General features: G+C 38.1%; 1 protein-coding gene across 2 annotated transcripts in view; it reads right to left on the bottom strand.

Annotated features, from left to right (window-relative positions):
• MYB (MYB proto-oncogene, transcription factor) overlaps positions 1 to 17,482 on the bottom strand; it is a 35,576-nt gene that overhangs the window by 6,484 nt on the left and 11,610 nt on the right. Inside the window, exons 7-15 of one of the 2 annotated variants that reach the window (XM_006738181.3) lie at positions 16,986 to 17,066; positions 16,418 to 16,522; positions 14,770 to 15,024; positions 13,498 to 13,860; positions 11,840 to 11,982; positions 10,736 to 10,850; positions 10,519 to 10,644; positions 9,120 to 9,230; positions 7,083 to 7,190 (exon numbers count right to left, since the gene is read on the bottom strand). In XM_006738181.3, coding sequence (XP_006738244.2) covers positions 7,083 to 7,190; positions 9,120 to 9,230; positions 10,519 to 10,644; positions 10,736 to 10,850; positions 11,840 to 11,982; positions 13,498 to 13,860; positions 14,770 to 15,024; positions 16,418 to 16,522; positions 16,986 to 17,066 — 1,407 coding nt within the window. The remainder of the gene's footprint in view (positions 1 to 7,082; positions 7,191 to 9,119; positions 9,231 to 10,518; positions 10,645 to 10,735; positions 10,851 to 11,839; positions 11,983 to 13,497; positions 13,861 to 14,769; positions 15,025 to 16,417; positions 16,523 to 16,985; positions 17,067 to 17,482) is intronic. The other variant, XM_006738184.3, reaches the window with a different exon arrangement.

Below are 17,482 nucleotides of genomic sequence, written 5' to 3'. Positions count from 1 at the left end.
AAAAAAAAAAAAAAATCCTACGGCACATCCTCCTCCTCTAGCCTGAGAGTCACCTTGTTTATCCTGTGATGTGCCTTTAATTGCCCCCAGGGCAGAAGTGAACTGTAAACAGACTGTCAAAGCTTTAACTGGGATATCCTGCCAAGGCACTTTAAATAAATACTTGATCCTTTGTGGAAAACAGAAGAAATAAAATGAGACAAGACCACCACGTCCACAGGTGGTTTTCTGTCAGAATTAGATTATCTTCACGTTTTTCTTTAGAATATAGTTTTTTCATCATGCTGAACAACTGCTATCATTATTATATTCATACTGCAGCTTCACACAATAGCTGATGTCAAAAACCTTGGCAAGGTTTCCAATTCGTAGCCCTAATAAAAAAAATTTGCATCAGTCATAAAAAAATGATTTTGTAAAACCAAAGCAACTCATGAGATGGTACTGTATTTTTCTTTCGTTCTGTTTTTTTTTAAATAATAAACAGGTGTCCTAATGAGTAAGAATAAGAATTATCTGATTATTCTATTTAACCCAACTGAAGAAAATACTTACTGTGGACTAAAATTCTAAAAGTCAGAATTCCTTTCCCAAAGGGCATCTTTTAAAGATGTATCAATTATGAGAGATAATGTAAAATCCTTGGAAGCTGTTGAATCTTGAAAGTCAGGGATGGACTGGTGATGAAATGTCACTAAGGTAAGGTTAATAGCCAACTTCTCTCACGCATGAATGCCTCCCTATGTCTGCACAAAACAGTGAAATGACCCCAACTTCAGGGTTTTTAACTTCTCATAGAAAAGAGCCTTAAAAGTTAGGGAATTAAAGGTCCAGACAGTGATTGGAAGTCACCCCATCCACCAGCCTCCACCCCACCCAAGCCTAAGTTAACTGTTGCTAATGTGGCTAGACTTTTCCCCAGTTCGGAGTTTGTCCTAGATGTCTCCAGGGGTCTCTCTCTTACATGTTTTTAGACTTTACAAACAGTTTATATCACATAGACTAGGGCGTCACATATTAGTTCAGACTATTAAGACAAGTGCCAAATTGCTCCAAAGCAATTCTATCTTTGCTGGCCCGAGCATCATAGTGTTTACCAAGGCGAATCAAACAAAAATCCGTATCTTGTAATGTCTGGGGCAGGGCATTCTAAATCTGAGCTTGATATCCTTCCCCCCCCTCGTTCGGCCTTTCCTAGTTCAACCCAAAAGCTGTATAGGGCCAACTTGCTTGATTTAGAACATATTTTGAAAGCGGGTCACTGAAATGTAACTGCCAACGGCTATGTGAATTCTTGCTGGGGCAAGTGGAAAAAAGTGACCCAAGGGAGAACCAGATGAGTACAGAGGTATCCACGGGAGCAGGTCAACAACAGCATACTACATTAAGAAATGCCTGGAAAGACCTATGTCACACGTAGACAGACTGTCTTCCATGTCTGTTGACACGCCAACACAAGCAGCAGAAAAATAGAGAAGACCAGTCAATCAGTTATTTCATGCCCATCACACCACATTCTTTGGTGTGTGTGTCTAAAGACTACCTTTATTTCAGGAATGAGTTGAGTCAGCTGTCTCTTTGGGTGACCCACTGACACAGTTCTGCAAGAGTGGAACAGGGAATGAGAAAGAGCTTGCTAGAGGAAATAGTACGCCACAGGGCAAGAAGCCCTGGCCATACGGGAGGCCTCCTTGCCTGTCTTTCTGACAGAGATTGTGTATAGCCTTTGCCTAATAACAGAGACCACCAATGTCTATGGGCAACTGGGCTGCCATTTTGAAAGCAATGTTATCTCCATTTCATCTTCCTACCAACCTTATCTGATGAGTGGAGGACACACTATAGTCCTCAATTTATAGATGAGAGCATTTTGGTCTGAAGAGGTTAATGAGTTAGGATCACACAATCAGAAAATGGTGGAGTCTAGACTAGAACCAGGTTCCTGTTATCTGCGTGCTAGTTTATTTTGCTCTTTAGCAATGCCGATCATACAAAAAAGGTTTGCCCTACTTTTTAAAAAACTCATTAACAATTCATGTAAAGATAGGAGCAATCAAAAACATATGGAACTGAAAAAGTGAGTCTCATCTGCTTGCAAAAATATTTTAAGATTCCTCAATGCTGTGCAAATGTGTTTAAATAATAATGGCCTGAGAAATTCACTTAAATTGAATTCACTGTTTTACAAAAGTAAGGCCATGACAAGCCAAGTCAGGAAATTAAAATTTAAGGCTGTCATTCTGTGGTTACAAAAAAGAGGAAAGTGAGTGAGTAAAAAAGCATATGAACACATCTTTTACACTTGGGTTTTAAATAGGAATAAAAGGAAATTATAATTAAAGAGAAAAATACAGAAGTTCAGAAGGCTTATAACAAGTAAGTTTCAGATCTACCAATGAAAATGTCTACCTCAAGAAATATTTATTAGCATAATATATTTATTTCAAAACGTAAAGCAAATTGAAAGCATATTGAAGAAAACAGGCAGCTCTTTTCTCCATGCTGAGGAGGGAGTTTTGCGTGTGCGAGTGCGTGTGCGTGTGTGTGTGTGTGTCTGCCTCAGGCTCTTTCAGGGTAACTTTTGAATAGTGTTCCACCATGAATCTCTTTCCTGTCCCAAACTGCAAGCTTTCTAAGCTGAATTTTACTTCCCCAAATTAGATAATTTTATCATTTTCTAGACTCCATCCGCTACCCCCACACAATGTGGGAAAAAATGGTACAACTGTCCAACGTGAAAATCTCACATATTCTGAGCTGCATGAAAGACACAAATATCAAAAATGTCTCAGAACATTTTTATTATGAGTCCCTGTTTACTGGTACAATGTAAAATTAAAGCACCTTTAAAAAGGAAAAAGAAATCCAACAATTATAAGACTGTGCGGCTGCCACAAATTCTTTTTGGAAGAAGACTGAGCATAAATAATTTTAAAAACAAATAGAACATTATTTGTGCCTAATGGATAATATAGCCTCTATGTAAGCATTATACTTTACGGGCTGTAACTCAGAGTTCTGAGTTGTTAAAATTCATTGGTTCCCAATGACAACCCACAGAACACACGGACATACTTAGCACCCTGATTTTGGTCTCTACATACCGTTTCCCACTGAAAGGATCAGAGCTCTTTGGGGAAATGGTTAATTCCAGGAAGAGAGGAAGGAAATATGACTATTAAGTGAAACCAGTGTAAATTCAATGAAACTGAAAATTCTGTTCCTCAGTGGCACTAGCCACATTTCAAGAGCTCTGGCCACATATGACTAGTGGTTATCACATGGGACAGTAGCCTTTCCATCACTACAGGAGTTCTATTGGACAACACTGGTCTAGAGATTAAAAGAGATTTAAAAGACTTAACGACAAAATGCACTGTGTGAAACTGTTTCATTTCTGATCAGAAAAATAAAAAAGATTCTTTTTTGGATTAATGGGGAAACTTAAATACAGCCTGAGAATTAGAATATTAAGGAATTATTGTAAATAACAATGTGTGATGACAGTATTAGGTCATATAGAAAAACATCTTTAGTTTTAGAGATACATCTGGAAGTACACAAATGAATAAACATCATATTGTCTGGAATTTTAACATGCTTCATAAGAAATAGATGAAGTAAATATGGCAAAATGTTAATAATTGTTAAATCTAAATCAGAATATTTTCTATAATTCTATGTATGTTTGAAATTTGTCATAATAAAATGTTAAACTCATAGCTTCTTGCATTTCTAGTTTTAGAATATCAAATGTAATTTATACATATTTATGTATAAGCACGTTCATTTCTATGTACATTAGAAGCTAGAACCATAAGGGTCCAGTATTTTGGCCTCAAAAACAGTAATTGCTCTGCCTAATGTGTTATTGCCATAATTAATCCAGGGATGATTAAAACTGAAATGACAGAACACAGAATTACTGTGGTCTTCAATAGACTGTTCTTGTACCTAAGTTATCTAGACTATTGGGTGGATAGACACTCAATTGCCCTATACATGTGGCAGATATCTTACATTTTAGAAGTATCAAAATTTTAAAATATTTTAGGAATCACATTTAGTTGTTTTAATTAAAAGCACTATGATAAAAATATCTAGACTATTTGGCTAAAATCCCATTCAATATTTGATTTATTATAAGCACAAAGTACAAAAGCTACAGGTTATATAAAGTACTCTCAAGCTGAAAAGCCAGATCATGTAAGAAATGCATTTGTTCAATAATACTGTTCATGAGCAATCTGCCTAATTAGGTCAAATTGAATTATCAATGGAAATATATGATAAAGTATTATGTCCTAACCAAACAAAATTACCAAATTGCATAAAAACTTATGTAAATATTGTTGAATCAGGACTGTATGAAATATAAACAATATACATTTAAATATCGAGATTCATTTGATGAATTTTCCAATATTTATCAACAGAAGTTTAAAACATTTTAGAAATCGCGTATTTCTATGGTATCAGAAGCTAGAGCTCCATGACACAAAACAATGGAAATACTTGGTGTGTACTATTCATTCATTTAATGAGTATTTCTTAAAATGAATTAGTTATCTATTATAGCAGGTTATTAAGATATATTTAAGCAGTATAAATCAGTAAATCATATAGTGCAGATAGAAGCATTGACTTTAAAATTAACTTCTGGATCTCAATTACTTCATTTAGTGGAATTGACAAATACTGCCTTCACCACATGATGTACGTGAATGGCTTAATCCCAATATACAGATATCAGAATCTGTAGAGTGCCAAATATGACTCCTTTATACGGTAGAAAATATAGATTAATAGAACAGGTCACTACTTAATTTTGAGTCTCAAAGATAACTAATATTTTCATTAAATAATATATAAATACATCAACAATTAAGTTCCATACTGATCATTTTTAAAAAAAAATACAACAGCATGTAAGATAAAAAAATCTGACAACTTACTTTTTTATAGTACTGACAACCTGCCAATTTTAAAAAAAATTTTTTTTAATTAACATATAATGTATTATTTGTTTCAGGGTTACAGGTCTGTGAGTCATCAGTCTTACACAGTTCACAGCACTCACCATAGCACATACCCTCCCCAGTGTCCATCACCCAGCCACCCCATCCCTCCCACCCCCTTCCACTCCAGCAACCCTCAGTTTGCTTCCTGAGATTAAGAGTCTCTTATGGTTTGTCTCCCTCTCTGGTTTCATCTTGTTTCATTTTCCCCTCCCAACCCCTATGATCCTCTGTCTTCTTTCACAAATTCCTCATATCAGTGAGATCATATGATACTTGCCTTTTTCTGATTGACTTATTTCGCTTAGCATAATACCCTCTAGTTCCAACCACGTCGTAAATGGCAAAATTTCATTTTTTGATGGCTGCATAATATTCCATTGTATACCACTTGCCAATTTTATATAACATATATTTTATATCAGTACCATGTTCAGCTCTAATGGTTTTGGCCAAACACTATTCAGTTAGGCCAAAAGCTTTTAGGATTCAATTTTAGGAAAGTAGTAACCAGGGGTTTTCAACTTATGTAATGATAATTACTTACATCATGAAAACTGTCCTCAAATATACTTACATGTTTACTCTTTGAAATTCAGAATGCCCTTTTTCTATACTACTGTAAATATAGGTTGAATCCCAGACTAGGTTATAAAATATATGTAAGATTTACTCTAGCTTACTGTACTAACAGCAATGGTCAAATTCTAGGCTCTGGAAACCAAGGGCCAAGTATTTAGGAAGAAAGAGGGAAAGAGAAACAGAATGCATTGCCCTTCTGGAGCCAGGATCAGTGTAGGTAAAATTTTGAAAGAGCTGACCTTTGCCTTGACATCCTTCTAGCCTGCTTTCTGTGTCCCCCTTCTGCCTCGATGGAGTTTGTTCTCTTCTTCCTGTCCCAATTCTTGGTGATACCCAGGCCTGACTGACTCAGGAACACTCCAGAACCAGCTCCCCGCCCCCCACAAGCATTGGCTTTCCCTCTTCTGTGTCCTACACTCCAGTCAACCGTCAATCTCTCACCAAAACTGTTGAATCAGATAGAGGCCAGAGGAAAGCAATCTGATTAAGAAACAAAATGTGCCTACAGCCCTTCTGGCTGTATTTGTATTACTTAAAAAATAATACTAAATATCACAAATACTTAAAAAGGGGAAGTTTTAAGATTCTCACAATGTGTGGGGAGAAAGCCTACCACAATGATGGGGAAGCCCTTAAGAGAGAGAGAGAGAGAGAAAAAAAAAGTTCTCAAAGCACGCCAACCTCTAACTCATAGTACAAATAGCACTTTCCACTTCGGACTCCAGGTTCTCTATATGCTCTGGGGTTTATGAAGTTTCCCTCAGTGTAGCTCAGAGGGATGGAGGGGAGGGTTCTGCCGGTGGCTAGGTACTGGGCTACTTAATGTTGAGAACTGCTTTAAATACTTTAGGGGAGTAAATTTGCATTCTTACTTATATTTGGCTTGGGATTAATTTGGAATTTACTGTATTTCATCAACATACACTACTTCAGAGCTATAAGGGGAATCTCTTTTGATATTAAAACCCAGCAGCAGATGGTCAACTACGGCTTAGCCACACAACCCTGGCAGCTGACTTTCTTATTCTGATAGTCAAATAGATTGTAATCATTTTCCAACTAGCTAATTTCAAACTTCATTTAAAATCCAAACAGTGCCTGAGTTTTGATGGCTTATTAATTAAGCGTAAAAAGTAAGAATTTTGAAACAAAAAAAGAACTATACCAATAAACTTTTTATGAAATGTGTAAGAGCAGAAGAGGGAGATATTGACATGTATATGCCATGATCTTGCCCTCAGTCACAGTAAGAAATGTTTCACTTCTTCAGGCTTTGAAAACCTGCTCTAATAAAAACTTGTGCTGTGTCTCATGTGAGTGGCAATAAGGAATGTTAGGAGATTTTTAGACATCAAGAGTTGTTAAAAAGCATCACTCCTCTATAACTAAAGTCGTAAAAAAAAAAAAAACCCCAAAAAACCCTCCAGATGACAGTATTTCAGTGAATGGCTTTTAAGACACCAAAGTTGGAATAGTAATTACCTGCAAGGGACTTGCCAGGGACCTGTTTTTAGGTACTGTAAATGCTTTGAGAACATTGTCTTCATCTTCTGATACTGGCGTCATTAAAACGGAACTTGTAAGGATATTCTAAAGGGAAAGAACAATTTGAAATTTAAATGAGTCTGCAGAATATGAGAGCTGACATAATTTTGACACCGCAGAGAAGAGATTATTATGAAGGGATACACATGAGCAGGGACAAATGCAGGAATCTGCCAGAAATTTTCTTCTCACTGAGCTTAGCTATGCCCCAGCCCTAATCCCACTGCGGCAAACACCACTAAAACAGAAAGCTTTGGGGTCTGATATGGTTCTAGGCAGGAGGTGGGCACTCAAAAAAACATCTGCTAAAGGGATTGGTAAATCCATGCTTTTAAAAATGAAAGACTGGGGCACCTGGGGGGCTCAGTTGATTAAGCATCTGAATCTTAATTTTGGCTCAGGTCATGATCTCAGGGTCACAATCTCAGGGTCATGAGATCAAGCCCCGCATTGGGCTCTGAACTCTGTGGGGAGTCTGCTTGGGATTCTCTCTCTCTCTCTCCCTCTCCCTCTGCCCCTGCTCCTGCTCGTGCTCTGTCTCTCTCTCTCTAAAATAAAGAAATAAATCTTTTTTAAAAAATAAAAATGAAAGATTTACTTAGCTCTAGTTAGAGAACTATTTATTTTGTATATTGGACCAAAATATTTTAGAGCTACAAATTAATGGCAGTATAGTATAATGGTTAAAAGCATGGACATTTAGAACTAGACTTTCTGAGTTCTAATCCAGAACCACCACTTATTAGCTGTATAATCTTAAGCCAGTAAGTAAGCCTCCCTGTGCCTGTTTCCCAGTTGGTATAATGGCAATGATAGTGTTACCAGCTCTGCAAGGCTGTTGTGAGGATTCAATGAGGTGTTGCATCTAAAGCTCTTAGAATTGTACTTACCCCTTAGTACATACTGAATAAATATTCACAATTGTTATTAGCTCTGATTCTCCATAAAGGACAACCATTCACAAATTACAAACTTTAAAAATAGCGGTAACTGAGTGCTAAAAAGAAAGGAGCGATCAAGCCATGACAAGACATGGAGGAAACATAAGTACATATTCCTAAGTGAAAGAAGCCAGTCTGAAAAGGCTACACAGTATATGATTTTAACTATATGAAGTCTTGGAAAAAGCAAAACTACAGAGACAGTAAAAAGATCAGTGGTTGCCAGGGATTGGTGGGGGTAGGGGTTGGTGGTGGAGGGATGAAGAGGTGGACCACACAGAATTTTTAGGACAGTGATACTACTGTGTATCATATTCTAATGGTGGATACATGTCATAAATTTGTCCAAACCCATAGAATGTACAGCACCAACAGTGAACCCTAATATAGACCATGGACTTCGGGTGATGAAGAGTCAGCGATGTTGGTTCATCAATTGTTACAAAGGTATCACTCTAGTGGGGAATGTTGACAATGGGGAGGTGCGGGGGCAGGGTGTGGAAAATCTCTGTACCTTCTACTCAGCTTTGCTGTGAACCCAAAACTGCTCTAAAAAATAAAGTTTATTTTAAAAAACGGTGGCAAGCGAAGTAATACAGTAATAAGAACAATAAAGGGCGTCTGCTATAGACATGGACGGGCATCATTCTAGATGCTGCATAAATCCAAACAGGAGGCACTGTAACAAGGAGGAAATACTACTTTTAGAAGACAAACAAATTAAAAGAAAATGTAAAATTAATGTTCTGCTTTCATGAAAATATGTATTTTCATGCAGCAGATTTTTTAAGTGGCAGGGACTCTCAAATCGTAAGAAAATAAATAATGAAAAAATCTGCATGGAAAAGAATCTATTTCCAATCCATAAACAAAATTTCTATATTCAACATTAATAATCATAAGGAAACAGTCATGCAACAGAGAATATTTAGAAATATGATGCATTAAATAGTGCTAAAACCACAGGAGCCTCACATGCCACACAGAGAATTCTGGGAGGCACCAACAGCTCCTAACATGGGCATGCACTTACTGGCACGTCTGTCACGGGCGATGCCTGGGGGAACAGCTGGGTGTTCAGACTCTCTCCTTCCCAGTGGCTGGAGCAGAAGAAGTTTCCTGCTTTATCCGTTGGAGATTCCACCTAAAAGCAAACAGGAAGTGCTTCGTTGTTTCTAGAACTAGAACTTCCCACGGAACGTTGACACTTAAGAGTAAATTTCTGTAAGATGAGTAATATCTGAGGATCTAATGTATAATATGTTGACTCTAGTTAGTAACACTTATTGTATATTGTATATATGTTATATATTGTATATATTGTATATTATAATTATTGTATAATTGAAATCGGCTAAGAGAGCAGAACTTAAATGTTCTTACAAAAAAATTTTTAAAAAGGTCAACATGTGAGGTGTTGGATGTGTCCATTAACTCAGTGAGGGAGAATCCTTCCACAATGTATATGTATATCAAATCATCATGTGGTACACTTTCAATATCTTACAATTTTGTCAATCATATCTCAATGAGTAAATTTCTGGTCAGTCTCTTAAACATTTATCCTTATATGAAAAAAAATTCCAGAGGCACTGTATCTACCTGTTGGAAATGCTTCTTGCCACCCAAGCTAAAACTTTTTATTTTTTTTTTTAAGATTTTATTTATTCACTTGAGAGAGAAAGAGACAGCGAGAGCACAAGCAGGGGAAGAGGCAGAGGGAGAGGGAGAAGCAGACTCCCTGCTGAGCAGGGAGCCCGACTTGGGGCTCAATCCCAGGAGCTGGAGATCATGACCTGAGCCGAAGGCAGATGCTTAACCATCTGAGCCACCCAGGCGCCCCCCAAGCTAAAACTTTGATCCTTGCAAGTTAGAGTCTTTTTCTTTTATACTATAAGTTAAATACTATTATTTTAATTTAAATTTCAACTCTCCATGACATCTGCAAATTAAAAGTCTTATGGATTATCTATCCATTTGTGTATCAGTGATAAAAATGTACAGTAAAGAGGCGCCTGGGTGGCTCAGTCGATTGAGCATCCGTCCCTTGATCGCGGCTCAGGTCTTGATCTCAGGGTCGGGCCGTGAGTTTCAAGGCCCGCATTGGCCTCCATGCTGGGCGCGGAGCCTGTTTATAAACAAACAAACAAAAACAAAAAGTACAGCGAGCGAAAAGCTTCCTTCTCTTTCCTGTCTCCTCCCTAACACATTTTATGCTCAAACATGAAGCGGGTAGAGGTGGCTTGGCCTCCCAAATGAAAGGTCCCATACCTACTACAGTTTGGCAGTACCTCTTAGTCACATCTTGTAGGAAAACCTTGTATGAAAAGTGGTGTTGGTACCAGTCCTGATGCCAGACATGTAAAGCTGCCCACAAGGAACAGAGGCAGCAGGATTCATAGCTCACTCCTTCCAAAGGATCTCGTGTTTACCTCTTGTTTGATCTTTTTCAGCAAAGGTGGTCCATTTTCTTGAAACTCGGCGACAATTCCAGGTTCATCGGACTCCTGCTTGATCACATCCTGTAGGTCTTCTACTAGATGAGATGGTGTCTGAGGCTGAAAGGAAGAGTGGGTATGTTCGCATCAGAGGACAATTTCTGTCTGTGCTAATCAACCAGCTAACCTCAGGAACTTGGTCCAAACTTACTAGCATCTTCAGAGGACCATATTTAATTTCTTGAGCTGCCAGGGCATGTTTGAACGGTGTAGGAGTTCTTGGAGTGCTTTCTAGGATTGACCTTTTGATAGCTGGAGTTCTAAAACTTTAAAAAGAAAACAAGTGTTTGTTCAGTATGAAAGAACATTTGTCCTTTCCATCACTCTACCTATTAAATGCAATATTTTTGTACTGAAAAAACTCTGTTATTGATATGCAATTGGGTATGTGAATTAATCATATATGTGTTATTAAGAAAAAGGTAATATTTACATCCCATATTACCAAATACTTCAAAATATGATACTCCTAAGAGCATTAAACTATTTTTCATCTTTCTTTAATCGTCTAGAGACACATACAATGCTCCCAGGTTTTTATAATGACTATAAACATTGTAAAGATCTGTTGTCATTTACAAATCAATTTGATCTATTCATTAAAACAGGCCCACAAGAGAAAACATAGGTTAACCTTTTAAAATGTACTTATTGCAACTGGAAGTTGTAAGATATCATTTTTTAAAGGTTTCTTATAATTCATATTGATGTTCTCTGCCATTTCTTTGAATTGGGTAAGTCTTTTTTGAATATAAACATTGGTTAATCACTCCTTGGCTTCTGATCATATGCTATTCCTGGGGATTTTAGAAGAAGTCCTATCTATAGATAAATTTCAAAAAGGAAACATAAGATTAAAATATATGAACTAAGTAAAGAACCATACCATTGTTATTCTGAATTTTATTATCAGAGAGGAAAGGAGGTTGAAAATCTTGTCTTCAGTGAAGAAGAAAAAGCCTTACCGAGCAAACAGATCAACTGAATGGAAAAGTTATATGAGGACTACCTCTGCATGTGGTCCTACATAGTCCTTCTAAATAGGACATTTTGAAGTGAACTACAAAACGTAATCTAGTTTATCTACTGACTTGACCCCCCTAGGTAGTTTTAACATACCTAGGACAGATACAGTCAATGTGAGAATATACATGATTAGATACATCAAATGTGTCAGACATTTGGGGGCTATATTCCATTAATTAAATATAAGTAAATAAGGAAAAATAATTTTATTCTTGAACCAAGGACTTACATAGTATTTTCCTTTTGAGTTTTCACAGTCTGTTCTCTATGAAATGGTGTTGTAACAGTCAATTTGTGACCATTGAGAGGTGTGGAAGTTAAAGAAGGCATTTCCAAGTCTAAGTTTTCATGGTTACCAGAAGTGTTTAAGAACTAAATATGGGAAGAAAGAAAAAAAATTACTTAAGCAGTGATTCTTATTCAGCCCAACTTAAAAATCACACCACGATAACAGGCAAGTATGTTTTACTGACCCACTATGTAAAATAATAAAGATGTTAACAAGCACGTAGTGTTGGACAGGGTATTGTTTTATTTCAGTTGGAGTGCAATTTGGAGTGTAATTTCCAAGAAATAAAATCTAGGGTCACTGCTGAAGAACTTGCAACATCCTATGAAAATATTCTCAATAAATGCTGTTTGCCATGAAAGAGAATGACATGCACCCTTTATTAAGATTATAAGCCTTAAAGTGATTTTTTTGAAAATAATTATTTTTTTTTCTTTCATGCTGTTTTTTCTCTTTAATGATCTATGACTATTATGATAGAAGGCTTGCATTATGTGGAAAATTCTTGAATAATAAGCTGTGTTTCTCAGAATGCATTGTTCTGGGGAAATAATAGGTGTTCCTCAGAAAGTCTCAAGGTAAAGTAAGTTTGGGAAACATACATATCATAATCTCCTGGAAATTCATAATGCGCATCAGTGTATTAAAAACTCTGGAGAGGTTCTGCAGTAAAGAAACCAATTTTAATTGTGACTTAGTGTTTCCCAAACTTATATTCTTAGATTTTTTTCTGGAACATCTACTACTAAAGTCTTGCAGAACTAATATTCTCCAGAACACAATCTGGAAGATACAAGCAAATGACAAGATAATTTTTTGGGTGGGTGCTTCATTTGTTCATACTTAAAGCTGTCCTTAAAATAAACTCAACAGACATATAATTGGAAAAATGTTTTAAAGTGCCAAATTATCTATTAACTTCAATTAGTTTAGCAATCAAGGAATACAAGTCTTTGACAAGAATTATAGTTTCCATGCCTTAAAAAAACTCTATGAAATGAGAATATTCATGGCAAAAACCGTGTTGATAAAATAGTATGGCGTAACTCAAAAAAGCCAATGTTGAGAAATTAAAATTAAAACATAAGTTGTTTTCCTTGAGTATTTCCTTATGCTTTCCCAAAACTTTTCCACCTAAGGATGGATCAGAACCTATAAGTTTCTGGTTGCAACCCAAATGCTCTCCATAGTTTGGTTCCCTCCTCCCCTGGGTCAGTGAATCACAAAATAGTAAGTGAACAAACAGACAGGAAAAATCTGCTAAAGTTTTTAAGCAGAGGGAAGGGTTGGGAGAAAAGGAAGGGATAGAAATGTTAAAACTCTAGTGTTGGAGGAAATAAAAGCACATCCCATGCAACTAACAGTGTTTCGGATCACCAAAAAGAAAAGAGAGAATTATGACAAAATCATCAGTCAGCCTATAGACAGCTCAAACTTTGGGAGGCAGTATGACTTAGCAACAGCTAGATTCAACGATGGAACGAAATCAGTGAGGGCAACAGTAATTAGTCATTTGTTCCAAAGGATTAGTTTCTAGATTATTAAGGCTCGAGTGGCTGTTGAAAAGTAGTAATAGCTGTGCAGAAATCGTGCTCTACCTGCGAAGGGGAGAAGGGTAGGCTTTTGACAGGGGAACGCTTGGGAGTTGAGCTGCTGATGTCAGCAAATATGAAGGAGCTAGAGTCTCCAGGGGCCAAGGGGCTTGCCTGGCCCCGCTTTTTTCGTAGGATGACCAGTGGAATTGTGCTGTGCCTCGAAGGAGGTAAGGGCTTGAGTGGGTCAAGTGAACCCTCATTCAACTTGAGTTTGTGCACCCTTGTGCTAGGCTCTCCTGCAGGTCTAGTCACACTGCCCTCTCTTTGCTGAAGCTGTAGGGCTTTGCCTGCATGATGTAGGCTAGGTGAAAAATCTGCTTCTTCAAAGAATTCAAAACTGCTGAGATCACACCATGCTGAAGAATCCTGAAACAATGTGGGAGGCACAGAACTTTGAGACGGTGTGTGAGTGCTGTGTGCCATCACCTGAAACACAGCGCTGAGAAAGAGACGCTGACGTTGGACAAAACACCTGGCCCTCTTGAGAAATAGCTTCAGGATTCACAGTTGTTCTGGTATACTGCATGGCAGGTCCACCGTGCTGCGTGCAGGCCAGTCCTGCATATGTGCTGCAGGGATATCCCCACCAACCCCGCTCCCACCCCCGGTACTCTCTCATTTGCATGCAGTCCAAAGCAAAAAGGAAACCTGTTCCAGATGGCACATTTTGGCAAGGTGCATCCCATTTGATGGATATGCAGTAAATGCTTTTTAGTGACAAAGGACATGAACCGAGTATCTACTTTTTAGGTCCTGCACTCACATCTGTTTCACTAAAGATGGTTTGTCTTAGTGAACCAAATGGGGCTGGTAATCAATAATCAATGTTTTGTGGCAAGAGCCATGTACCACCAATGAACTCCTTACTACTTCAAATACATTGAAAGACTGCTTTAAGTTCTGAGTAAACCCAATTCTTAATGTGCTATCCGAAAGCAAAGCACAATTCTGAAGAAACACAAAGAAGTAACAAAGTAAACTAAGTTAAAAATAACTCAAACATCATCCCGTAACCCAGGACCTACTTATAGGTCATTAACTTTACTATTGTCAAAAATATGCATTTTGAAGGAAATGCGTGAAAAGCTACCTTTTACCTGGGTAGTCTATGAATTCAGATCTCTGAGAAAACACATACGCAAAGGCTAAAATCATACTTTTACATTAATATATGATAGTAACATGGTATTTGCTACAGAAAGTGGCAATCATTTGAGAAATGGGTTTTCTAATTCACCTTCAAAAACATTAACTTGCCTTAACAATTCTACTTACAGAATCTATAAATTGAAGTGTTTCTGCAAATTCTAAGAGGTTCTTAACATTATCCAGAATGGTGCCTTGGTGGACGATCATGCACCTTGCTGGAGAGGCGCTTTCTTCAGGTAGGGAGCCAGGATCCACAGGCAGAGATGGAGTGGAGTGGTGTTCTTCCAAACAGGAAACAGGTGCACTGTCCCCATGAGGTCTGGTGTGGTCAGCGATGGTGGTGCTGTGCCACCCGGGATAGCTGCACGTGTGGTTCTGGGTCTAAGGCGGGGGGTAGGGGAATAAAGAAAGAGCGGGGAGAAGAAAGGGAGAAGGAACTTAGCAATGAAGTTGCACAAGGTATCAGATGCTGTTGGAGGAAAGATAAAAGTAGTTGCATCATCCAAAACTTGCGCCTATGAAACAGTTGTCAAGATGTTTCCTTTTATCGATGCAAGACCCTGCTTTTTAATAGTGTTACGGTCTGTCACCTCCGTGAGTACCCTCACTGTCATCATTTTGCTAAAACTGCAAACAGAGGGACTGTGTCACAAAGTACAAGTCTCACACGGACTAGCTTCAAGATCTACTTTAACATACCTTCCAAAAGGCCATACATGGCTGCCGCGAATAAGAATTGTCCTATTCTCCTTCTAACCTACAGAAAGGCCAGGGGACTCCAGAGTTAGAGTTTATCTGCATATGCTCTTGTTGCTTCTATCCCCTCTGAATGTTACCGATTGCACTGATGCACTGAAGGGCTGCCAAATCAACGTGGTTAGGAAAGCAGAAGAGCACATTAACCGAAGTCTCCTTTCAGCATGACCACGCAACAGGGGACATTGCAAAACATGAACTAAAGTTAAAAAGTGGTCGAACTAACATATGCACATAATTATCTTATTATTTAACCCCAAAGGAATCCACTCCTAAGAATCCCTACTGGGTATCACATCTCTTTTATTCTCCTTGTTGCTTAACTACATAGGTTACATTGGGGTGCCTGGGTGGCTCAGTCGTTGAGCGTCTGCCTTCAGCTCAGGTCATGATTCCAGGGTCTTGGGATCAAGCCCCGTGTCAGGCTCCCTGCTCAGTGGGAAGCCTGCTTCTCCTTCTCCCGCTCCCCCTGCTTGTATTCCCTCTCCCGCTGTCTCTATCAAATAAATAAATAAATAAAAATCTTTAAAAAAAAAAAACTACATAGGTTACAAAGTACATGCTTTCTCAGTTCGCAGCTCAACCACCGAAAAAGGATGTCAAAATTCAGTAGTGGTATGAAAGTATGGAAATCTAGGTTAAGAAAAATAATAGAAAAAGAAAAAGCGTCAAATGAATAGGTACCAGAGAGATACAGAGTTTTGTAAAAATTGCAGATTTTCATTCATTTATATCTGTTAGTTAGTCTTTGAATGGATAACAGTCCCAAGAAAACAAGAAAATCGATGGTGGCCACCACAAGTGGACTCTGCATTTCTTTTGCCACACGAAAGGGCTACTTTCAATTTGGTCAATATATGTTGGGATCCAACTGCATTTTAGCACAAGCGACTTCTCTTCCAACACTGTTAATGGATCTATAGTCTTGATTAGTGTAACAGAAGAGAAGGGAAAAGAGACAGAGGGCACTGGGGTGAAGCTGCTGTCCCCCCATTCAAGCACACGGTTCTCTTCTTACCGGTAGCACCTGCTGTCCTTTGAGCTCATTCTCAGTCGACATGAGGAGCAATTCTAATTCCTTTATTCGCTTTTCTTTCTCAGGGTCTTCATCATTATAGTGTCTCTGAAATTAAAAGTTAAGGGAGAAAAAAATTCAAGGGCCTGATTGGAAGCTGCAGATACAATGGCTGTGGCCCCCAGTCATGAAGGACCACTGGGCCCCATGAGCCTCAGCGTGAAACCAACACTAACTGAATCCTGCCATTGTACAAAGCTTTGTGAGGGTTATTCCAGACATAAGGGAGGCGATGCGAAATCTGAGGCTCGAGTGGGCACTCACTGATGTGCTGGTTCAGCTGATAACATCAGAGAACCAGAGAATTCCTAAGCAAATTTGCTCTAGAAGTGAAGATTAGTAGCTTGCTGGCCAGAACTCCACCCACCTCTCCACTATTCCTTTTTTTTTTTTTTTTTACTTCAGTTGGGCAAGTGAAAATAAGTGTTTAGATAAATAAAGCATGTCTTAAAAAAGTTTGCTCTGAACAGCCAATGAGTTTCTTTATGAAATGGTCTTCAAAAGATCTTACCTGAATGGCTGCAGCAGCAGGCTGAGGGACATTGACTATATTTACATGTAACGCTACAGGATATGGGACATGACTGGAGACCTAGATCAAAAAGGCAGACAAACAAAGGCCGTGTCATTCATGGTCACACAGGCTTTAGGGCACTTGGCTTCCTGAGGTTTTGCTCTAGGACTGAGGAAAAACAAAACAAAACAAAACTCTACTGATAAAGTTCACACATGCACAGAGAAGAAAAAAAAACACCCTCTAATTTGAAATTTTAGCCAGGCCTTGAAAAATGGCTAAATAAGCAGTTTAAGCAACATAAAGAGATTTAAAGTGCTCATTGATCTTGATGAGAAGTATTCCTTAATTAGAGAAAAACACAATGAAAAATATAACCTAAAAAGCATTCATGAATGTATGAAAGAAGTCATAATGGGAAAAACTGATGGCTCTAGCTGTTTATAATAGAAATATTTTTCTTGGAATAATCATGAGTTTTAGTAAAGAGCCCA

This window comes from Leptonychotes weddellii, chromosome 8, assembly GCF_054177405.1.
Source record: "Leptonychotes weddellii isolate Sample4059 chromosome 8, ASM5417740v2, whole genome shotgun sequence".
NCBI lineage: Eukaryota > Metazoa > Chordata > Mammalia > Carnivora > Phocidae > Leptonychotes > Leptonychotes weddellii.
Note: the sequence above shows the minus strand (reverse complement) of the source record. Positions and strands in the feature narration are given on the sequence as shown.